General features: G+C 50.8%; 2 protein-coding genes across 3 annotated transcripts in view; both read left to right on the top strand.

Moving 5' to 3' along the window:
- DNAH2 (dynein axonemal heavy chain 2) overlaps positions 1–12,360 on the top strand; it is a 152,635-nt gene extending 140,275 nt beyond the window's left edge. Inside the window, exons 80-88 of the mRNA XM_083409992.1 lie at positions 1,635–1,826; positions 5,633–5,817; positions 5,962–6,190; positions 8,019–8,170; positions 8,281–8,395; positions 9,318–9,494; positions 10,462–10,536; positions 10,637–10,787; positions 12,097–12,360. Coding sequence (XP_083266118.1) covers positions 1,635–1,826; positions 5,633–5,817; positions 5,962–6,190; positions 8,019–8,170; positions 8,281–8,395; positions 9,318–9,494; positions 10,462–10,536; positions 10,637–10,787; positions 12,097–12,251 — 1,431 coding nt within the window. The 3' untranslated portion in view covers positions 12,252–12,360. The remainder of the gene's footprint in view (positions 1–1,634; positions 1,827–5,632; positions 5,818–5,961; positions 6,191–8,018; positions 8,171–8,280; positions 8,396–9,317; positions 9,495–10,461; positions 10,537–10,636; positions 10,788–12,096) is intronic.
- Positions 12,361–13,297: 937 nt separating this feature from the next.
- Positions 13,298–24,612, top strand: part of KDM6B (lysine demethylase 6B) — a 100,227-nt gene continuing 88,912 nt past the window's right edge. For both annotated transcript variants that reach the window (XM_083410019.1, XM_083410015.1), the window contains exon 1: positions 13,298–13,680. The gene's annotated coding sequence lies outside the window, so the exon portion shown is untranslated. The remainder of the gene's footprint in view (positions 13,681–24,612) is intronic.

The following is a 24,612-nucleotide window of genomic DNA, read 5'->3' as shown; positions in this document are numbered from 1 at the left end:
AAAGATTTGAGACATGAAAACCGTTGAAGGGATGGAAGGAAGTCCGGGCGCAATAAGGCGCAGGGTAAATAAGAAGTTATACAAATTTTTGAATGCTAGAGTATTTAGTTTATTTGTTGTTGTTACAAAAAAGCAACAAAAAGTATTTGATAATAATAATAATAATAATAATAATAATAATAATAATAATAATAATAAAGCTATGCCGGCCATCACCGTCTCCTGTGGGAGCGAGTTCCACAGTTTAACTATTCACAGGACGAAGAAATACTTTTCAAAAGCAGACCTGAATCTTCCAACATTCGGCTTCTTTGCATGTCCACAAGTCCTAGCCTTAAGAGAGAGAAGGAGAAAAACTTTTCTCTATACACTCTCTCCATGTTACAAATTTCTAACATGTCGCCTCTCCCTCGCCTTTTCTCTGAACTAAAAAGTCCCGAGCTCTGCAGCCTTTCCTGCATGTATGTTGTAGCAGCCAGAACCCACAGCCTTAGGCCCAACGTGGCTCCCCTGGAAGCGCAGAGCAGAGCAGCCAGGCCATGCTCTCAGGCCTCTGCCTTCCTCTGCAGCACTCCCAAGAGCCATGACCAGTTTTCCTCCCCCCCCCCCTCCATTTCCTAAGAAAACTCCCTGCATTCCTGGAGTCCAGGCAACCAAAACAGGTTATGAAACAGCCTCTTGATCAACATGGCTGGTTCTGGATCATCAGCCTGGTGCTCAAACAGGGGAGACAAGTCACAGAAAACAGGCCAAGACCATTGCTGCCCCTGCCACCCCCTCCTGGTTCCTTGATGCCCCCTGCAAGGTCAGTCGCGAGCCTGCACCTCTCCTCCTCCTCCCTTTGTTGTTGTTTTTAATAAATATTTTATTAGATTTTTACACAAAAAGTAAGACAAAACAAAAGAAAAGAAACAAGTTACAAAAACACAAAATAACAACAAAAAACATCAAAAAGAAAAAGCAATAATAAAAACAATTTCATCTTCATAAAATTTCTTTCATTTACTTATTTCTCCAACTTCCCCACACCTCCCTTCACTGTATTCCAAATCATATATTTAATCAGCAAATCCCTACCCTCTATCTTAATTAATCTTTGTCTTAATTTTGATATCTTGATATAACTTAATCTCCTTAATATCTTAAAATATTAAATCTTTTAATTTTACAACTTTTTTACTAATAACCTTTTAGATTCAGTCTGATGTCATTTTAACATTCATTAATCTTATAATATTTCTGTAAATAATCTTTAAATTTCTTCCAGTCTTCTTCCACCGTCTCTTCTCCCTGATCTCTGATTCTGCCAGTCATTTCTGCCAGTTCCATGTAGTCCATCACCTTCATCTGCCATTCTTCCAGCGTGGGTAGCTCTTGTGTCTTCTAATGCTGTGCGATGAGTACTCTTGCTGCTGTTGTGGCATACATAAAAAAGGTTCTATCCTTCTTTCGCACCTGTTGGCCGACCATGCCCAGGAGAAAGGCCTCTGGTTTCTTCGGGAAGGTGTATTTAAACACCCTTTTCAATTCATTATAGATCATTTCCCAGAAGGTCTTAATCCTTGGGCACGTCCACCAAAGGTGAAAGAATGTACCTTCCGTTTCTTTACATTTCCTCCTCCTCCCTTTGACAGGGCCTGAAAGCCAACATGAAGCGCCTCTACCAGCTCATCACGGAGCCCCAGTTCAACCGCTGCACAAAGCCCTCCAAGTACAAGAAGCTGCTCTTCGCCCTCTGCTTCTTCCACAGCATCCTGCTGGAGCGGAAGAAGTTCCTGCAGCTGGGCTGGAACATCGTCTACGGCTTCAACGACTCGGATTTCGAGGTGGCGTGAGGTGGAAGGGGTTCGGGAGGGATCGGGAGACCAGGAAAAGGGCGGGTTCTGGAGGGGAACCTGTCTGCGCCTTCCTTATCATACTTACAGTGGTGCCTCGCAAGACGAAATTAATCCGTTCCGTGAGTCTCTTCGTCTAGCGGTTTTTTCGTCTTGCGAAGCAAGCCCATTAGCGGATTAGCGCTATTAGCGGTTTAGCGGCTATTAGCGGCTATTAAAGGCTTAAGGGATTAGCGGATTAGCTGCTAAAAGGCTATTAGCAGCTTAGTGCCTTAGAAAAAGGGGGTGGGGAGCGAAAAAAAATCGCAGGAACTCGCAAGACATTTTCGTCTTGCGAATCAAGCCCATAGGAGATTCGTTTGGCGAAGCACCTCCAAAACGGAAAATCCTTTCGTCTAGCGGGTTTTCCGTCTTGCGAGGCATTCGTCTTGCGGGGCACCACTGTACTTTGAATAAATTTTTATTAAGTTTTGCACAAATATCTCCAATCATACAAATTCCCAATTAACATATTTTCAATTTCAGGACTTCCCTCAACTTCTCTGACAATCATTCAAAATTTTGTCTACGCATTCCTCAGATTTGGTATCGCCTTTTTTAAAAAAAAAATCTTAATAGCCTTATTTGCATTTTTGCAATATTCCTTATTTTTTCACAAAGCTTCTGTAAAACCCACTAGCGTTGTTTGCTCATCACATACACTCTTCGAATACTCCGAAAAGAATTTCCGGTCCTCAATGAACTTGTGAACTCGTTGATATCTAATTTTCCCAGTTAACTTATCCAGTTCTGCATAGTCCGTTAGCTTCATTCTCCATTCCTCCAGAGTCGGTAGTTCCTTCTCTGGGCTCCGACAGGCCAGTCCACAAGGCTCCCATGTATGCTCAGAAAACCCCAGAACAAACTGCGGCCGAGCCCTCCCTGTGGCCTGAAGTGCCCGGGAGTGCCACCTGCCCTGTCGGCGACTCGTGGAAGTTAGTTGGCAGCTCGCCACACCTCGACTCGTGTCATGTAGCAGCAAAGTCTGCAGCACTCCAGCCGAGTGCAGAGATTTCTTTCTCCCAGCAGAACAGCTTCTTCCAGAGTCCCCAGATAAGGGGAAAGCTCCATTAAACACTGCTATGTATTATATATAGTACTGCTGGTCTTTAATGTAAAGATGCATATGTACAGATCCACTAACACTAGCACTATGCTGGCTAATGCTGCTGTGTAAAATAATAATAATAATAATAATAATAATAATAATAATAATAATAATAATAATAATAATTTATTTATACCCCGCCCATCTGGCTGTGTTTCTCCAGCCACTCTGGGTGGCTTCCAACACAATATTAAAATACAGTAATGCATCAAACATTAAAAGCTTCCTTAAACAGGGCTGCCCTCAGATGTCGTCTAAAAGTCAGGTAGTTGTTGTTCTCTTTGACATCTGGTGGGAGGGCGTTCCACAGGGCGGGTGCCACCACCGAGAAGGCCCTCTGCCTGGTTCCCTGTAACTTGGTTACACACATCCTCTTCCCCTGTCTCACAGATTCAGTCTGACCCTGACAGCAAACAGGATAGCATCAGGACAGGACTTCACATAATGAAAGCAATGCCCCAGAGACGATTATACCTGTCTCTACATTCCTTTTTTTTTTAAATAAGATTTTTATTGGGTATTTTATACTTATAACAAGAAAGACAATAAAAAAGAAAAAGAAAAGAAAAAGAAAAAGGCAATACATAAATTCAACAAACAATACATCCACAATAGAAACTGAAATAAAAACAATACAACATAAAAAAACCAAAAGTCAAAACACACATCCAAATTTTATATCCACATCTTTCATTAGCTTATTTCCTCGACTTCCTCGCACCTCCCGTTTTTGTATTCTAGTTCAAATTATCTAATTCAACAAATCCTTTCCCTCTTCTTCAATTTAATCTTTAATTTATCATAATACAATTTAATTTTCAATTTCCCAATTTAACGCATTAACACTTAATGTTCATATCATTCTTAATAACCCTTCTGCTAAAACCGTGTAACTTCATTCCAATATACTTCTAACATTCATTAATCTTATAGTATTTCTGTAAATAGTCTTTAAATTTTTTCCAATCTTCTTCCATCGACTCTTCTCCCTGGTCTCGGATTCTGCCGGTCATTTCCGCCAATTCCATGTAGTCCATCAGTTTCATCTGCCATTCTTATACCTGTCTCTACATTCCTGAACCAGTGGGAGGATGAGCGATTCAGCCAGTCATGCACATGACCTTGCTGGTGTTGCTATGGTAACCCCAGCGCACCTGGCACCCTTATCTCAGAACATCCCAATGTGTTCACATTACACCAACATGCTCCATGCCACTGGGGCTCACTCACAACAGTCCTTTCACCCTGCCTTTGGAACATGGGCACAATTGTGAGTTGCAGAGGCGTGTAGGACTGCAAGAAGGTTTGGCCACAAGGGCTTTAGATGGATGCTGGCGAATGGGCGAGTTCTTGATGATCGGCTTGGCAGTGGTCCCCAAGCATCCCGTAGGCCACCTGCTGAGAAAGAGGGAACCACAGCTGGGCCTCTGGGCTGATGATAATTTGGTTATTTTATTATTTATACCTAGCCTGAGCAGCTTACAGCACATAAAAAATTGTAAAATGTACATAGCTTTCATACGCAGGTGACTGCAATTATTGATCTCAATTATATATACATAAATATAAATGGGACGCGGGTGGCGCTGTGGGTAAAAGCCTCAGCGCCTAGGGCTTGCCGACCGAAAGGTCGGCGGTTCGAATCCCCGCGGCGGGGTGCGCTCCTGTTGCTCGGTCCCAGCGCCTGCCAACCTAGCAGTTCGAAAGCACCCCCGGGGGCAAGTAGATAAACAGAGACCGCTTACTAGCGGGAAGGTAAACGGCGTTTCCGTGTGCGGCTCTGGCTCGCCAGAGCAGCTTCATCACGCTGGCCACGTGACCCGGAAGTGTCTCCGGACAGCGCTGGCCCCCAGCCTCTTGAGTGAGATGGGCGCACAACCCTAGAGTCTGTCAAGACTGGCCCGTACGGGCAGGGGTACCTTTACCTTTAAATATAAATACAGGGCTCATCCACACTTCTGTATGTGGTGTGCACAAGTAGAAAGCACAAGTCCTGGCAGTTTCCCACTTGGCCCATGCCTTCTAAGCATGGGTACAAGGAGTTACCCCCTTGCCCCGCTCCCTTTTAAGGGAGGGAGCTCCTGGGAAGGGAAAACCTGCTCTTTAGTGATACATCAGAACAAATGGCAATCTGGGAAAAACCCAAATTCCTGTTAACTCTGATTGAGCACCCAAGAGTAGTTTTTCCCCAGGAGGGTGGCAGAAGCAGCAGAACGAGGGGCGGTGTGGCTAAGCCAGTCTGTACTGGGGAACCCCGCCCTTGTAGATCCCAGTCCAGGTGGCTACGGCAGGTGCTCCCTCGGCCCCCTCCCTTGTCACCTGTGACTCTTCCTTCCCATTGGCGTAGCGTGGGAGGTGCAGGGGGGGCCGGCCGCACCGGGCGCAACATCTTGGGGGGGGCGCTCGCACTCGCAGCTCTCTGCCCCTACCTGGCTCACTCACTCTCTCTCACTGCAGTGCTGGCTGTGCGAATCCGATCCGAGCCGCCGGGTCGCCGCCCACTGTGGAGGGGAGGGTGCCAGGCGTGCGGTGCGGAGAGAGAGCGAGGGACTATCTGGGGGAGGGACAGTGCAGCGGGGGGGGGCGCAAATTACTTGCCTTGCCCCGGGTGCTGACAACCCACGCTACGCCACTGTTCCTTCCCTGCCAGGTGTCAGAGAACCTCCTGAGCTTGTACCTGGACGAGTACGAGGAGACCCCCTGGGACGCCCTCAAGTACCTGATCGCCGGGGTCAATTACGGGGGCCACGTGACGGACGACTGGGACCGACGTCTCCTCACCACCTACATCAACGACTACTTCTGCGAGCAAAGTGTGGCTGCCCCCTTCTACAAGTGAGCTGGTGCCTGGGATGGTGGGGAAAGGTGGCGTGCCGGGAAAGCTGGGATCGGCACGCTTGTCGGGACAGAGAGTTTCCCCGATGCGGGAGGAAACCTTTGCCTGAGCAAGCCGGCTGGCTGGCCTCCCTCCCCCTGCAGGCTCTCCGTGCTCGACACCTACCTAATCCCCAAGGATGGCAACATCGCCTCTTACAAGGAATACATCAGCCTCCTGCCTGGCATGGACCCGCCTGAAGCCTTTGGCCAGCACCCCAACGCTGACGTGGCCTCCCAGATCACCGAAGCCAGGACGCTCTTCGAAACGCTGCTTTCCCTGCAGCCTCAGACCACGCCCACCGGAGTGGCTGGGCAGAGCCGCGAGGACAAGGTACCCAGGGAGGATGGGCATCCGCAGGGCGAAGTGTTGTTGTAAACAAAAAATGCCCTTCTTCCCTTATGGGGTATCCAAGAGCCCATATAGAGTCCTTACATAGGTTCCCTATTGGTAGGAGAGAATAACAGAGGCCAACCAGAGAATATTGAGAAGCAAAGCAGCTAGTAAGCCTGGTCTTTATTGATCTGTTGCAACAGGGTGCTCCCCTCACACGCAGGAGAGGAGGAGGAACCCAGAAAAATGGCGTGCAAAGCCTTATAAAGACTTTTGAAATTGCCACCCTGTAGATCAAGACCACCCCCAGAAACATCATACATACATCACAGAAGGGGTGTAACCTAAGACCACCCCTCAGATACATCACACCTACATCACAGAAAAGGCGGTCTAAAACAGAACATTTGAATGTTGTTTGTGGTTTATCTCCTGTCTGGCAGGTTACTTGATTGGATTTCCTGGGTAGCCTGGCCAGTCTTTTGTAGCGATAAATACTTAGTTCCTGGGCCATGTCACAGGCTCACACCTTATTCAAACACAGACATACCCTTAAGACAGGATTTGTGAAGGAAAAGACAATGGGGAGGCTTTTCCAGTTTGACCATGCAGAGAAAACATTTGCTCAGTTTAGGAATCAAAATGGCTTCAGGTCGGTCTTCCTGTGCTGATCTATGTACGTGCGGTTATGAACATTACCATATAAGACCATAATATTCCTATCACAGCGTGCACTGCTCTGGCGTCCTGGGCAGCCCTCCTGAGCTGGCTTTTGTGTGGCAGGCAAGCAGCCCGTGTCTCACACTTGTGAAAGGCCCTCACAGCTCCTTATTTGAACTTCCTGGATCCCAGGAGGCACCCTCCGAACGTCCGCTTTGTGGCGATGAGAGCAGACTCGGCGCATGCTCAGGGGCACTCTCGTCTCAGAACAGTCCTTCTGAGGCTGAGCCCTGGGGCAGTGGTACCAAAGAGCAGGGCACAATCCCCTGGCAGTTGCCTCGTTTCTTAGGTCTGTAGGAGCAGATTGAGTCTCGTTTCCCAAATGTCGGGGGCCCTGCAGAACCGGATTGTGAACAGTCCCGGGGAGCAGGTGGTGGTTCGTGGAAAACCACCAGCCACCTCCCTGCCGGTGCCCTGCATACCGTATTTTTTGCTCTATAGGGCACACCAGACCATAGGGCACACCTAGTTTTTTTTTTTGGGGGGGGGGAAATAAAGAAAAAAAAATTACGCCCCCCCCCCCAGCCCCAAAGAGCAAAGAAGGCAAGACAGCAAGCGGGATCCATCCTGCTGGCTGTCTTGGCTTCCTCTTTAGCCACGCACAACTTCTCCAGCCGGGAGAGGCTGCGCATGGCTTTGGCAGAAGCCAAGACAGCGAGCAGGATGGATCCCGCTCACTGTCTTCCTTTTTAGCCGGAGGGCTGGGGCGGGGGAAGCCCGAGCTCTCAGAATGGGTCCGGGAGCGGGGTTGCGCGCAACCTCACCTTCACTCCCGGAGCTTGCTGCTATCCACAAGCCTTCTGGGCCCTGCAGGAACTCCCGCAGGCTCCGAAGGCTTGCGGATATCTGCACAGCGCTCCCCGGGCTTCAGGATGCAGGCTGCTATCTGCAAGCCTTGGGAGCCTGGCGGGAACTCCCGCCGCGCTCTGAAGGCTTGCAGATAGCTTCCTGAAGCCTGGAGAGCGAGAGGGGTCGCCTCTCGCTCTCCAGGCTTCAGCGAAAGCCTGCATTCGCTCCATAGGACGCACACACATTTCCAATTCATTTTTGGAGGGGGAAAAGTGCGTCCCATAGAGCAAAAAATATGGTACCTTCTCCCCCTCTCCAGGTGCTGGAGCTTTCAGCAGACGTGCGCAGCAAGATCCCGGAGGAGATCGACTACGAAGGCACCTGCAAGGTGCTGTCTGGGGACCCCTCCCCGCTCAACGTAGTCTTGCTGCAGGAGATTCAGCGGTACAACTCCTTGCTGCAGGTCATCAAGTGAGTGCCCGGGGGGTGGGGGGGGGGGACGACGACAGGGCAGGCCAGGCCTCAGCAGCCCCCAGTCCCTTTCTGGTGCTCAACTCAGCTTTTCTTGTTCTCTGCTCTAGTTCCTCCTTGGTGGAGCTGGAGAAGGGCATTCAGGGCCTGGTGGTCATGTCTACGGACCTAGAGGAGATCTTCAACTGCATCTTTGACGCCCGCGTCCCCCCCATGTGGGAGAGGGTAAGGCACTTGGGGGAAGGTGGGGGACCCGGTGTCCCTGAAGGAGCAGGAAGGAGGGTGTGATCCGGAGGCTCCAAGCTGCTCGTCTCCCTCGAGGAGAGAGCACCCTGGCGCCTTGCAGGTAGAAACACCTGTTGTTTTGCTTGTGAACATATTTTTAAACTATTTTACCCAGGGGTAACAGAGATGCGGGTGGCGCTGTGAGTAAAACCTCAGCACCTAGGACTTGCCGATCGCATGGTCGGCGGTTCGAATCCCCGCGGCGGGGTGCGCTCCCGTCGTTCGGTCCCAGCGCCTGCCAACCTAGCAGTTCGAAAGCACCCCCGGGGGCAAGTAGATAAATAGGGACCGCTTACCAGCGGGAAGGTAAACGGCGTTCCGTGTGCTGCGCTGGCTCGCCAGATGCAGCTTGTCACGCTGGCCACGTGACCCGGAAGTGTCTCCGGACAGCGCTGGCTCCCGGCCTATAGAGTGAGATGAGCGCACAACCCTAGAGTCTGGCAAGACTGGCCCGTACGGGCAGGGGTACCTTTAACAGAGATTTCAGGAGAGAGGTGTTTCTGGAATTCCTTGCGGGACCCACCAGGTTTCTCTCCCCCCATTGTATCATCTCTCCTGCCTTCACCCTACATCTGAAGCAGAGATTTCCCATTAGGGAGAAATGCATAATTCAGAAGCCTCTTCTGAACGAAAATATTTCAAAAACGGCTTCTTCCAAAGTAAAAGATTCCCCAGCGAAAATACCGCTTTCTCCTTCCCAAGTTGCCGGAGAGCAAAGAGGGATACCCACGTGCCTCTTTTTGTGGGTTGGGGCCGGCAGCACCTCTTTCCCAAGGTGGCGGCTGGTTTTTTTGGGGGGGGGGGACTGGTTGGCCTGTCCCGCTTTGCCTCCCAGACCCTGGCCTTCTCCCTCCTCCTGCAGGCCTACCCATCTCAGAAGCCGCTGGCCGCCTGGACCCGGGACCTGGGCCAGCGCGTGGAGCAGTTTACCCGCTGGGCCACCACCGCCCACCCTCCCGTGCTCTTCTGGCTCTCGGGCTTCACCTTCCCGACGGGGTTCCTGACGGCCGTCTTGCAAGCCGCTGCACGCCTGAACAATGTAGGTGGTGGGTAATGAGAGGGTGGTGGCTGGGGGGGGGGGAGAGTGATATATTTGGGCCCAGCAGGAGGGCTGGAAGGGCCTGTGTGTGTCTTTGGATGTTGCCTGAAAGGGATGGGGAGACCGGGCCTGGCAGCGAGGACTGCTCTGCAGGGAGGGTGTTCTCTTTTTTATATATATATATAATATTTTATTAAGATTTTCCATAACGTTATGAAAAGCAGAAATAAAAATACAAAAATAATAAAGAAAAACAATTAAAAACAATTCAATTTTTCATAACATACCTTGCATTTGCTTGTTTCCCGGACCTCCCCACACCTCCCCTCTCTGTATTCCAGTTCAATTTATTTATTCAGCAAATCCTTTCCCTCTTTACTTTATCCTCATCTTGATCTTAATATATTATGCCTTTAAATTTTCACCTGTTAACATTCCGTTTTTGCATATTCCGTCGTACTGTTGTTACTAAAAACCCCTTAACCTCAATCCAGCGTCATTCTAACATTCATTAATCTTATAATATTTCTGTAAGTAGTCTTTAAATTTCTTCCAATCTTCCTCCACCAACTCTTCTCCCTGGTTTCGGATTCTGCCGGTCATTTCCGCCAATTCCATATAGTCCATCACCTTCATCTGCCATTCTTGAAGGGAGGGTGTTCCACCAAAGTGGAAGGGAGGGTGTTCATTGCAGGGAGGGTGTTCTCTGGGAGGGGAAGTGGGTCTCTGTGGCTCGAGAGCCAGGGGTCTCCCCCTAAGCCAGCCTTCCTCCATCTTAAGTCCCCATTTGTTGTTGGACTACAACTCCCATCATCCCTGACCGCTGGTCCTGCCAGCTAGGGATGATGGGGGTTGTAGTACAACAACAGCCGGGGACTTAAGATGGAGAAAGGCTGGCTTAGGGGGAGAGACCCCTGGGCTGCAGAACCATCTCACGCGGCTCCCTCCTCGTCCCGATCCCTTTCAGATCTCCGTGGACACGCTCTCCTGGGAGTTCATTGTCTCCACTGTGGATGACAACAACCTTGTCTACCCGCCCAAGGTATGTGCCTCTCGCAGGGCATACGTTGCCAGGGGTGGGGGAGTTCAGGAGCCTAGGACCCCCTGAGCCAGCCCTGCGTGGTCTCCCTCTCCTCTTTTAGGAAGGGGTGTGGGTGCGAGGCCTCTACCTGGAGGGCGCTGGCTGGGACAAGAAGAACTCCTGCCTGATGGATGCGGAGCCCATGCAGCTGGTCTGCCCCATCCCTACCATCCACTTCAAGCCCGTGGAGAACAAGAAGAAGAGCGGCAAAGGTGGGTCTCGTGGAGGGTGGGTGAACGGTCACCCATGGGTGCGAGGAAGCTGCCTTAGGCCGCCTCAGACTCCTTGCCCTCCTGTTACTGCCTACTCCAGCCTCTGCCAAGCGGGCGCCCTCCAGCTCTTTCAAGACCACAACTTTGTCCTCCAAGGCAGCTAGCTCTTGGCACCAGGTCGGAGGCCCAAGTTGGCAGTGTTTGTCTCTCCAGGGTCAGCTCCGTCCCTGGCTACTGAGCCTTTTAGCACCTTGTTATGTACTGAGTTGAATAGGATCCAAACTGCAGCAGTCTGATTGGTCCTAGAACAATAGGATTCAGAATGCAGCAGTCTGATTGGTCCTAGAACAATGCAGCAGTATGACTGGTTGGCAGGAACCATCCAATCCAGCTCCAGATATAAGTGAATCCACAACCTGATTGGCTTACAGTAGAATTCCAGAATTAGCCAATCATGTGCAGCCCATTGTGTAAATAATGTATATAAAGCAGATACCTTGAGGGGACTTTCATTCATTCCTCCTCACCACTATGAGCTGAATTAAGAGCACGAAATCACTTTGCGACTCTGAGTATATTTCACACCTGTTGGTGGGGACCCATGGCAACCTCCCATTTGCAGAATGCCCTCCCTCGTGAGGTGCCCCACTCTCCCCCAATATTAACACTCAGGAGAAATGTCAAAGCAGACCTGTTTATCCAGAGTTTGATGGAGGAAGCAGCCATGTTTCTGAAACCGGAGGAGAGAGTGCTCCTGTGCTCAGATCTTGCTTGCAGATGTCCCTTTGGCCACTGTGGGAACATGATGCTGGCCTACGTGGGCCTCTTTTGGCTTGATCCAGCAGCCGGACTCTCCTTATGTTCTTAAGGAAGTTCCATCTACATGAGAACAGGGCCTTTTCTGCAGTGGCTCCCCGTTGTGGGATGCTCTCCCCCAAGGACTCTCACCTTTATGTGCCAGGCAAAAAGGTCCCTCTTTAACCAGGCCTTTGGCTGACTAACATCCTATATGTGTCTTTGGGAGGGGGTGTTACTGGTTTGTGTTGTTTTTCTTCATGTTGTTATTATGTATTTTGTGTTTTTATCTTGCATTTTTATGTTGTCAACTGCCCTGAGGTCTTTGAATGAAGGGCAGTATACACATTAAATAAATAAATTAAAACAAGTCCTGAACTTAGAAGTTTAGAGTAGGCTTTTAACTGGTTTTTAGAAGGTTGTTTCAAACCTTTGTAATTGCGTTTGTATGGAGATGCTTGCCACCCTGTGAGCTGGGCATAAATCTAATGACTAAATATATAAATGTCTCTAGGGATGTACGCCTGCCCTTGCTACTACTACCCCAACCGGGCTGGCACTGCCGGGCGGCCTTCCTTTGTCATTGGCATTGACCTGCGGTCTGGAACGATGCCCTCTGACCACTGGATCAAAAGAGGCACAGCCTTGCTGATGAGTTTGGATACTTGAAGACACCCACCATATATGCACCCCTTTCTCCAAAGGAACCTTGCTTCTCTGACTCCCCCCACCCCACAGTTTTAGGTAAAATTAAAATAAAACTATTTTGTTTACAGTCTCCTTTGTGTCTGTCCTCTACTCTCCACACGGGAAATCCCCATCTCAGGGCTGGGATTAGATCACCCTTCTGGGGCAGACAGAACTTTAGGCTGCCTCCACATTGAAAGCACATTCTCTGTGCCCTCCCCGCTTCTGGGAACTGTAGCACACGCCTTGCAGAGATGCAGGATTCTTGGAGGGGAGGGGAGGTCTTTCAAACGTACGGTGTGGAAGCACCAGCGATGGGGCAGAAGAGCTGCTCTTTGGGGCCCTGGAGGTTGTGGCGCTGCGGGGGCCAAGTTCACCGGAGCCCGCCCCAGTTTGTGAGATGGATGTGGGGCTCCTGAGAAAGGGCCGCTCCGTGGTGCCAAGAGCCAAGCAGGCCTAGAGAGAAGGAAATACCTTTCTGGTGACACACGGCTGGCAGAGAGGAGCCAAATGTCCTTTCCATTGGCAGGCACAAGTGCCGGGGGGGGGGAGGGGGCATCCCAGTAGCAACTGGGGAGCAATGACCAGTTGAGAAGGAAGATCAGGGACAGCCCTGGGAGGGAGGGCGGCAGTGGGGCAACTACAGCGATGATGGGGGCAGCACTTTGTCCGGGGGTCTCTGGGGAGGGTATATGCTGGAGACGAGAACCCTGCTCCTCCTGGAAGGGGCAGGTTTTCCTTCGTCCGGGGTGGGTCTGGATGACCCCTGGGTGCCCTTCCGATCATTCCGTGCACGAGGCGGCCTCCTCCTCCTCCTCCCCTGGAGAAGAGGGCGAGCCGGGTTGGACTTTGGCCTTGAATTCCCCCTCCCCTTGCAGGCCGCGAAACTTTCCCTCCGCTGCGTTTCCAGCGGGAGCCCCCCGTGCGCTTTTACGCGCTGGCGGGGAGCCTCTCGCCGCCGCCGCTTCTCCGCGCGGGGAGCGAGCCTGGCCCGGGCTCCGGGGGAGGAGGAGCGGCGGGAGAGGGAGAGGGGCGGGCGCAGGGCGGAGGGACGCTCGGATCCTGCCCAGGGAACAGAATTGACACGAGCGAGGGCGGGGCAGGCGGAGGCGCCGAGCGCGTGTTTGCGTTGGGGAAATGGAACTGCGCAACCGGAGAGCGGACTTTTCCAGGCGCGGAGCCCCCGCTTTTCCTGCGGGCGGGCGCGCAGCCGCCCCGGACTCCGTCCCTCCCTCCTTCCCCGGCCCGCTGCAAAGTTCCCGCCGGCCCGCGGAGGGGGGCGGACGGAGGATGCTTGTCCCGGCGCCCGGGGGGCACAGCAGCTTGGCCAAGGGACGCGCAGGGAGCGCGCACAGGGGTCTCCAGCCTCCTCCTCCTCCGCGGGCGCGCACGCCAGCCAGCCCACCCCCAGGTAAGAGGGCGCAGGGGGTGTTGCCCCTGCCTGCAGCACGAGGGCGCCTGGTTTTCCACTGGCAAGTTTGTTTGCGTATTTATCGGCTGCGTTTGCAAGCCCGCCTTCTTTCCAGGACCTCACGGGGGCGCGCGGAGCTCTCCTCCGTTTGATCCTCCCAGCAACCCTGCGAGGTAGGAGAGACGGGGCGCGAGTGTGGCCCGAGGACGCCCACAACCCGGGCAAAGTGGGCGATCTGAAATCGGGTCTCTCCAAGGGGTCCCCCAGCAAGGGGCGCGCGGGGCTTTCGCTTTCCCCGACCCCGCGATGATGGCGAAGGCGGGCTGCGCCTTTGGCAATTTCCCTTTTTCTTCCTTGGGAACAGGGCGGGGCTGGCGGGAAGCCGTGCAAAAAGATGAGCAAGAGGCGGACGGTGCAAGGGCGGAGTGGGGGGGGGAGAGTTGAAACGGGGATCAAACTTGCCTTTCCTTCTTGCAGATCTGAAGGGTGTGGGGACGTGGCCAACTTGCTTGTTTTTAATAACTGCAACGGATAGAACATATGGAACACGTATATACGCGAAGCTGTGTTCTACTGACTCAGACCTTTGGTCCATCATCTCGCTCAGTCTTGTCTTACACTGGCTGGCGGCAGGAATCATCTCAGGGTTTTAGGCGGGATCCATAGAGTTGTAGGGCTGGTGGGAACCCTTGAGTAATCTAGTCCAGCCTGCAGATTTGAGATCTTATGCATGAGAGAAAGATGCTCTAACCACTGAGCCACCAGCCTCCCAACACCTCTTATGGGGGGGAAAGGCTTCCCTTTAAAAGCTGATCTGAAATGGGAGTCCCTTGATCTTTGGGCCTGGAAGGATGTGTGTGCTTGTGTTTTGGAACCACTTATGGGATGGCTTATATTTCTCTCCCCCACCACTCTGAGCACTTCCCCTCCTCTTCCCCTCCCAGCCCTGCAGGGGTCAAAGGTTATCACCTGGGAAGGGGGTTAGTGCCATCCCTGTATTTTCAGGCCTACTTCCTTTAAAGAGGGGATTATTCCCCCTTCCCCTTAAACTTGCCTCCATCTTTGTGCCGCACACCTCTGCTTGACCCTATACCATCCCTCCTGCCATATGCAGAATACCACCAAGGCTTTTAGCATGGGGCAAGGGGGTGGACTGGATGGCCTTTGGGGGACCCCCGCTTTTTAAAAAAAGGCTAGTTTCTTCTCCCAGTCCCACCACCTGCTCCAGCTGGTAAGGGAGCCTTGAGAGGGCTTGATGGTGGAGTGCCCGGTTGCCTGGGTTCTGGGTTCCAGTTAGGGAGGATGTGTATGGGAATCTGGTTCTAACCAGAGGTGAGATGCGATGCGGGTGGCAGGCAGCCAAGATCCCTGCATTCTCTGGGGAGGAAGTACAGTGTAATGGGGGGGCATGGGGTATACAGTGGGAGCTACCACGGTGGTATTTCTATCCAAATTTTTAATTGAGGCTAAACCAGTGGCTCCCGAACCATCAACCCCTACCCTATAAAAGGCATTGTTCAGAAGAGCGCTTTGCACGACCCACTATCGCAATAAAATTCAAAACCTAAGAGGGAGGGGTTTTAAAAGGAATCCTCTAGTGTAGCTTCCGATTAAGCAGCTCAGAAATGTGATAGCAGTCTGAGAGTGTGGCTCTGGTTTTAAGGCAGGCATGCTTCTGAACACCAGTTGCTGGAAAGGGCAGGAGAGGAAAGCCTTCTTCTGCTCGGGTCCTGAGTGTGAGTTTTCCCACCGGCGCCTAGTTGGCCACTGTGAGAGCAGGGTGCCATTCTTGGCATGGCGTGTGTCCTGTGAGAGCTTTTGAGTTCCACAGAACTGTTCTTCGGATAAGTGAAAAGAGTCCAGTGTAACTCAGTAGCTTGCTTGCATGTCCCAAGCTTGCTGAAGTTGGGACATGCAAAACGAGGTGTCCTCTCATTTTGCCTGCAGTGTATTTGTTGATCACCTGCAGGAATTTTTCCAAGTGCCACCAGGCTTAGGATCAAATGTCTATTGACTCTTGTAAGTAAATCCCCTGTGACGTGGCTCAGCCCTGGAACGTGGGCCGGAAGGAGTGAGTGGCTCTGGAGCATGTGCAGAATGCCTTTGCCTCTGAGCTGAGCAGTGACCAGCCACCTCTGTGTGGGATGGTGTGTCCAGTCCGATGTGGCCCTCACTCTTTAGCCTTCAACCCAGGAGTGCTGCCTCTCGAAGGATGAGCAGGCCCTGAAGATCAGGGCCGGCTCAGCCATGAGGCAAGGTGAGGCGGCCTCAGGCGGCAAGATCACCAGGGGCAGCAGATCCGGCCTCCCAGGAATGAATATCCTGCTGCTGTTTTTGCAGCTTGGCTGCGCTCCCTGCAGATCAAGACCGGCTGCCATGGCAGCCGATCTGATCTCTGCACAATTCCATTTTTGGATCGAGGCTTGTAGATCCATTCATAAGAATGCGAAAGCGCCTTTTTAAAAAGAAGGGGGAAACAATGATCTTCACTGCAGTCGCTGCAAATAGCGTTCTTTGGCCTATGAGGCTGGAACCAGCTGCGCTTTCAGCCGATGTCCACAAGAGGGAGAGCCAAGACCACGGAAGGAGGCGAGATAATTCCCGCCCCCATTAACCCCAAATGCACAGGCTCCAGTTCCCTGCTGGGGGATTAAAGGCTGTAAAGCTCTTAAATCTGAGCCATCGTGGAGCTTAGTGCTGGGACTGGGAGATTCAGGACAGATTAAAGGGAGCACTTCTTTTGCGCAGCACATAGTTGAACTACGGAACTCGCTGCTGCAGGAAGCAGGGACGGCCGCCAAACTAGGTGGCTGCTAGCTAGCCCTGATGTCTCATCGTCTGCCTGCGCAACTCAATGCTGGATCAGGCTCTTTTTGTGTTCTTATGTCCAGATTTTCCCCCTCCTGAGGTTTGCAGCAAACGTATGCGAACAACGCAGGCTCGTAAGCATGTGCAGAGTGCATTTCTAGCTGAGAAATGCAGGTAGGATAAAAGATAAATGCTGTTGAGCATGTATAAATGTGGTTCTTTCCTCCCCCCATCACAACCAGTCACAACCAGTTCTCTAGCTCTCCATAACAGCCCTTTGAGGTAGGCTCAGCCTGGGAGACGGCGGCTGGCTTTCGAGGTCGTCCGGCGACCTTTGTGGCCGAGTGGGGATTTGAACCCAGGTCCCTCCCAGGTCGTAGACCAGCACTCTGAAGCGCTGCACAACACTGGCACTCTGTGCATGCTCAGGGCACCCTTTGCCAACGGAAAGCTACTTTGGCTGGGGTGATGAGAATCACTGTGCAAAATATCCGGGAGGTTGCAAAAGCTGGCTTAGGGGGCAATTGGGGGCAGCTGGCCGGGCAGGCGGAAACCTCAGGAGGGATGCAGTGGGGTGCCCCATAGCAGAGGTTATTTCCGTTTGGTTTTTCCTTCTCAGCCGCGAGAGGTGAGCTTGCAAGCCGCTATTTTGCCGCCGCGACACAATGCCGGGGTGTTTGGGCAAAGCTTCAGCCTCGATCCTTTTATTTCTCCCGGGGAGGCCGGGGTAATTCCGCTACTAATTATAGTTTTCAGCCAATTTAGCCGGGCGCCTCCAGCCCCTCCCGGTTCCAGCCCCATATGCTCTTGCGAGGGGAACCGTAAGGCGGAGGCGTTGGATTTAATGAGCAGGTGTTGAGAAGATGTTTGGCAAACGCTCCGGTCTCAAATCTCATCTCTTAGGGACTAGGCTCTTGTTAATGCGTCTGTGAATCGCGGTCCCCTGGCGCTGCGGTTTCTGGAGAACCAGATACAGAAGTCATCATCTGAGCGGGGGGGGGGGGGGCGTGCAGAAGAGAGACATTGGATCGCCTGTCTTCCTTATGTTTGGTTGGGTGAAGCCCCCCCACCACAAAAAAAATCAAATTTATTTCATTTACCCTAGGAAAGAGCAAGCCAAGTTCAAGTTTCGTACGGGGGAAGCCTTTTCTCTCCCCCTAAATTTTTTCCGCCTTCAACCCCTGGCTGACAAAGTGGGTTAGAATTGGCGCTGGATTTGTAGGCCCTGAACAATGGCTTTGTGACGGAAGAGGGAGCATGGCCGCCTGCCAGGCAGGCAGAAATTCACCAGGGAGTGCTTTCTGCCTCGTGAGCAGCTGCGGGAGGCAGAAAATAGGTGCCCCAAGCTTTTTATACCTGAAGGAGCGTCTCCACCCCCATCGTTCTGCCCGGACACTGAGGTCCAGCGCCGAGGGCCTTCTGGCGGTTCCCTCCCTGCGAGAAGTGAAGCTACAGGGAACCAGGCAGAGGGCCTTCTCGGTGGTGGCGCCCGCCCTGTGGAACGCCCTCCCTTCAGATGTCAAGGAAATAAACAACTATCTGACTTTTAGAAGACATCTGAAGGCAGCCCTGTTTAGGGAAGCTTTTAATGTTTAATAGGTTATTGTATTTTAGTGTTCTGTTGGAAACCCAGCCAGATGGGCGGGGTATAAATAAATTGTTGTTGTTGTTGTTATTTCCTGCTGCATAAACTTCGAAACTGATGCATGTCCAGAAGATCTGGATGGGGCCAGGCTGAAGGGATGCCGGCCCTTGCTCCTCGGTACAATTAACGCTCTATGATTCCCTCCCTGTGGTGCAGCCCAATCTAACCGCTAGGCAGCACAGCCGTGCAAATCCACCTTGCCACACCTTTTTAACCCTCTAGGGAGGCGATGGAGGTCCCCTGTGTGGTGTATCTGGCTTGTTATTTGAGTGGCGGGCCACCTGTTGTGAGCAGAGGCCTGGGCCAGGATAGCAACCGGATCCCCACCAGGGAGGGAGGAGGCCAAGGCTTCACCTGTGTCCCAGCTGGCAGAGCAAGGCTCTCTGATTCCAGAAAAACTGCCTTTCCCCCCATAATCGGGAGGCGTCAGGATTCGAAAACGGGACCGGCTCCGGGAAAAGTGTGTGCGTCCTGCCATTGAACTACGGATCGGCCTTTTCGGCCTCGTTGGCAGGACCGGAACTCGCAGCCTGGGCACGAAACTCCCCGGTGGCCATGAGCCGTTCTCTGTCTCTCGGCCTAACCTACCTTGTGGGGTTGTTGTGAGGGAGAAACAGGCGAGGGGGGAAGCCTGAGTGGTTTTAAGAGTTGAGGCTGGATAGCTAAGTCGGTAGAGCACGAGGCTCGTGATCTCAGGGCCGTGGGTTCAAGTCCCGCGTGAGGCAAAATATTCCTGTGCTTCAGGGGGCTGGACTAGATGACCGTTCTAAGTGTCTAAGCGTTAAAAAATGTGTGTTTTCTGTTGCATTTGTTTCAATTTGGATTGGGTCCTGCATGGGGAGAAAGGAGGGATATAAAGGAAATAAAAATAAAAATAAGAATTGTATGCCGCCTTGAGATGAAAGATGGGATGGAAATGCAACGGCAAAAATGAAATGCAATTTTTATTCCTTTCCGGCACCACTTTCAAGGTTTTTATTACCTAACAAAGGTTGTTAGTGTCCCTGAGGATAGATCACTCTCATCCAAACAGATGTCCTGTCCATATTTTGCGATGCAATCTCAGACCGCGCTCTGCATTGATCTCCTCCGCGCAGCACGCAGACGAACTGTGGAACTCCCTGCCACAAGACCCTGCGGTGGCCATCCATTTGGGTGGCTTCGAAAGAAGGCGAGACAAACCCATGGAGGAAAAAGCTGTAGGACTATATTCTTAGGGTCCTCACCCCACAAATTTCGTCTTTGGGGTCTCCGGAGGTGGGGTGGGGGGCTTATAGGCCTGATATTGTGGGGGGAGGCATCCTCTAAGGTTCGTTGTCTATCGAGGTGTGAGACCTGAATGCGAATTTCTCCGGAATCGAGCGTGCTTGTTCGTTGCGAACCCCCCGTTCTGCGTGGGAGGTCTCTCTCGCACCCCTCCTTTTTGATGTGGGTGCAAGGAGACGTCAGCTTCCTGCTTTCAGTGCACATAACAGGAAGTCCTGCCCCCCCACCGGAAAAAACCCGAAAGGGGGGTAGGAACGACCTGGCCCCAAACCTTCAGGCTTAGAAACTCAAGAGATGTAAGCAAATCGCTAAATGGTGTTTTAAACCTGGGTTAGCGTGTCCACGACGGAATGTCTATCCCAGGGGTCAGCAAACTTTTTCAGCAGGGGGCCAGTCCACTGTCCCTCAGAGCTTGTGGGGGCCAGACTAAATTTGGGGGGGGGGGTGAACAAATTCCTGTGCCCCACAAATAACCCAGAGATGCATTTTAAATAAAAGGACTCATTCTACTCATGTAGAAACATGCTGATTCCCGGTCCGTCCGTGGGCCGGATTGAGAAGGCGATTGGTCTGGATCCGGCCCCCGGGCCTTAGTTTGCCTACCCATGGTCTAGGCACCTTGTCATTTCTCCCTAGTGGTACCGTATTTTTCGCTCCATAAGGCGCACCGGACCATAAGGCGCACCTAGTTTTTAGAGGGGGAAATCAAGAAAAAAATCTTATTTCCCCAACTACCCCCCCCCCCAGCCCCAAAGAGCAGCGGACAGGCTGCGAGGAGCTTGTGTGCGGTTCTTGGGGGCTTTTCCTGCCTGCCTCCCCCCTGCATTCGCTCCATAAGAGGCACACACATTTCCCCTTACTTTTTAGGAGGGGGAAAGTGCGTCTTATGGAGCGAAAAATATGGTATTTGTTACTTTGTTATTTTTATTCCTTTCATTTCCATACCTCAGTACAATGGTACCTCGGGTTACAGACGCTTCAGGTTACAGACACTTCAAGTTATAGACTCCGCTAACCCAGAAATAGTACCTCGGGTTAAGAACTTTGCTTCAGGATGAGAACAGAAATCGTGCTCCGGCGGCGCGGCAGCAGCAGCAGGAGGCCCCATTAAGCTAAAGTGGTGCTTCAGGTTAAGAACAGTTTCAGGTTAAGAACGGACCTCTGGAACGAATTAAGTACTTAACCTGAGGTACCACTGTACTGTATAGTTTAAAGAAAAATCTCAAAGCGGTTTGCAACACACTAAACGTCAAATAAGACAATCCGGAATGAAACGAATTCAAGCTTCAGAGAAAACGTCTCGCACCCTTCTCTTAAGCTGCGTTTGGCTTTCCCGGTGTTTTTTTTACCTGCTTAATTTATAGGGGACACATTTAACCGGGACACGGGTGGCGCTGTGGGTTAAACCACAGAGCCTAGGACTTGCCGATCAGAAGGTTGGCGGTTCGAATCCCCACCACAGGGTGAGCTCCCGTTGCTCGGTCCCTGCTCCTGCCAACCTAGCAGTTCGAAAGCACGTCAAAGTGCAAGTAGATAAATAGGTACCACTCTGGCGGGAAGGTAAACGGCGTTTCCGTGCGCTGCTCTGGTTCGCCAGAAGCGGCTTAGTCCTGCTGGCCACATGACCCGGAAGCTGTACGCCGGCTCCCTTGGCCAATAAAGCGAGATGAGCGCTGCAACCCCAGAGTCAGCCACAACTGGACCTAATGGTCAGGGGTCCCTTTACCTTTACTAATTTATAGGAACATTTGGAAAGGGTCATTTGACAGTGGAAGAGACTGCCTTGGAAGGTGCCTCCCCTCCATTGCAGGATTTTAAAATAGAGGTTGCCAGCGATTCTTCACCTGGGATTCCTACGTCGCAGAGGGTTAGACTAGTGGACCTCTGGGGACCCCTGAAATTCTGCGGTTCCATGGTGCTCAAGAATCCCCGGCAGGTAGCCGCCCAACCTCTGTTTAAAAACCTCCAGCTAAGGTCAGTCCTCTGTCTTCTGAGGTCATAGAAAGGTAGAACTGTAGAGTTGAATGGGACCCCCCAGTGGTCATCTAGCCCAACCCGGAATCACAGCTCAAGAATCCCTGGCAGACGGCCACCCAACCCCCTATTTAAAGCTTTTTAAAGAAGCTGAGCCTGCTTCTTGAGACGCACAAAATGTTCCAGCCTCGGCTGATGCAGATACCGTATATTTCGCTCTATAAGACGCACCAGACCACAAGACACACCTAGTTTTTGGAGGAGGAAAACAAGAAAAAAAATATTCTGAATCTCAGAAGCCAGAACAGCAAGAGGGATTGCTGCTTTCACTGCGCAGCGATCTGGGATAGCTGCGCAGCCTGCATTCGCTCCATAAGACGCACACACATTTCCCCTTACTTTTTAGGAGGGAAAAAGCGAGTTTTATAGAGCAAAAAATACGATATTCGTTTGGGGGGGGGGGCAGGCTTTCTCTTGCATCCGACGAAACAGGCGCCGCCGGTCGACGAAATCTCCCGCTACCATAAACCGGTTCGTCGTCTTGCCGTTTGCCCTCCGGCCTGCCTCCCGGCTCCAACCGGCTGCTGGCAGGTTAATCATCAACCGCGGAGCACCTTTGCCCTCACCTGCAAAAGGAGTCGCAGGTGATTCTCCTTTTCTCCCCCCCCCCCACCAAAAAAACCCTCACCCTTTGTCTCCATCTGTCTGACGCTCCCTTCTCCCCAGGCGGATGTGAGTTTGTGCATCTCTGTGTGTGTGCGTGTGTGCAAATCTCGCACCCACATCCCTGCCCAGTTCTGCAAGTTGCTTGCATGGGAGAATTCGTGGAGCAGGAAAGATTATTGCTCAGCAATTTGTGGGTTCCCGCACCCCAGATGTTGGGAACTCACGAGGAAGGGTGAGGCGCGGGGAGTTTCCGTGTTGCAACAGAGCTGGCCCACGCAGGTGCACCTCGCGTCAGTTCCCTGCCTGGGGAGCTTCATAGCGTTGGAAGGGGACATCCCGAGGCCATCTAGTCCAACCCCTTGCAGTTCAGGAATCGAAGCCGCAACCCTGAGATGAAGAGCCTTGCGCTCTACCTGCTGAACTATGCTATGCCACAAGCCCACTATCTGTAGCCACTGCAGGTTGGCAAAATTATTATTATTATTATTATTATTATTATTATTATTATTATTAATTTATTTAACATAATTATTGCAAAATATAAGCAAAATAGGCAATTTATTATTATTATTATTAAATTTAATTTATTTAACATAATTTTTACAAAATATAATCAAAATAGGCAATATACAGTGGTGCCTCGCAAGACGAAAAGAATCCGTTCCGCGAGTCTTTTCATCTTGCGGTTTTTTTGTCTTGCGAAGCAAGCCCATTAGCGGATTAGCGCTATTAGCACTATTGGCACTTTAAGGGCTAAAAACGGCTTTTTAAGGCTTAAGGGATTAGCGGTTTTGCTGCTAAAAGGCTTTTAGCAGCTTAGCGATTCAAAATAAGGGGTTTTGGAGTAAAAAAAACCCCCGAAAATTTTCGTTAATTTTCGTCTTGCGAAGCAAGCCCATAGGGAAATTCGTCTTGCGAAGCGCCTCTGCAGACGGAAAACCCTTTCGTCTTGCGGGTTTTCCGTCTTGCGAGGCATTCGTCTTGCGGGGCACCACTGTATTATTATTATTTAATTTATTTAACATAATTATTAAAAAATATGAGCAAAACAGGCAATTTATTATTGTTATTAAAAACCTTTGCATGCTGCCATTCCCTCTGAGGAGCTCAAGGTGGTGAACATGGCACCCCATTTTATCCTTAGGCTGAGAGAGGCGGTGATCATCCAGTGTGAATAATAATAATAATAATATATTTATACCCCGCCCATCTGGCTGAGTTTCCCCAGCCACTCTGGGCGGCTCCCAATCAAATGTTAAAAACAATACAGCATTGAATATTAAAAACACGACCGAGTGGGGATTCAAACCGCGGTCACAGACCAGCACGCTAACCACTACACCACACTGCCTCCCGGCAACACTTTCCTGGACAAATAAATGTCGGTGGCAAGGAAGGAAAAAATATTTCTGAGGGTAAGAGCGACTCAACCTCAGAAGGCGGTGGGCTCTCCTTCATTGGAGGTTTTTAAACAGATGGCTTTGTGTCAGAGAAATTCTTTAGCTGTCATTCCAGCGCTGCCCGGGGTTGGGCTAGATGGCCTCTCGGGTCCCCCTGACAGGTCTACGGTTTTACGACTCTTTAAATCCAGCTGCGTTTTGCTCATAGGAGTCCCACCGAAGCTGAAAGTCCTCCCTTAGATCACACCTTTGCCATACTTTTAAAGCAGCATCATACCACTCTGACAGATTCCCCCCCCCCCAAGAATCCTGGGAATTGTAGTTTCTTAAGGGAACTGTAGTTTCTTCAGGTTGTTCGGAGACTCATCACAGAGCTACAGTTTCCCAGAGCTCCCTGGGAGGAACTTTTGGCTGTAAAACCAGTCTGGGAACTAGTCGATGGAAGAAGATTGGAAAAAATTTAAAGTATGCTTACAGAAATACTGCAAAATTAATGAATGTTAGAAGAATACTGGAATGAAGTTTTATGGTTTTAGCAGAAATGTTATAAAGAATTAAGCAAAAACTGATTGTTAATGGGCTAAAGTGGAAAATTTAAAGTTAGATTGTGTTAAGATAAATTATAGAACAAAAAATTGAGAAAGAGGGAAAGGATTTGCTGAATTAGCTAATTTGAACTAGAATACAAAAAAGGGAGGTGTGAGGAAGTTGAGGAAACAAGTAAACGAAAGATAAAGATATGGAAATTGGATGTGTTTTTAAATGTTTTTGTTTCTCTTGTTGTTTTGATGTATTTTTTTGTTTTTGTTTTTATTTTTGATGTACTGATTGTTAAATTTTTTATTGCCTTTTTCTTTTTTTCATACTTTCTTTTTGTAACTATAAAACTTCTAATAAATATTATTTTTTTAAAAAAAACAGTCTGGGAACTATAGCTCCCAGCGGGGAAGAGGGCTCCCTAAGAACTCTCAGAAAACTACAATTCCCAGGATTTCGACAGCGGTTCAATACTGCTTCAAATGTGTAAATACAGGGGCAGCCTGAGTCATCCTCGTTAATTTTAATGGATCCACGCTGAGCATGAATAATCCTGGATGCCACCCATTATCCAGCCAGTCAGGAACAGAAACTGTCAGGGCAGCCTGTGGCAAGAAGTTCCGCAGGTTAGCGTCT

Source organism: Podarcis tiliguerta, assembly GCF_965153285.1.
Source record: "Podarcis tiliguerta genome assembly, chromosome: 13".
NCBI lineage: Eukaryota > Metazoa > Chordata > Lepidosauria > Squamata > Lacertidae > Podarcis > Podarcis tiliguerta.
The sequence above is the reverse complement of the archived record's forward strand: the minus strand, read 5'-3'. Positions and strand labels throughout refer to the sequence as shown.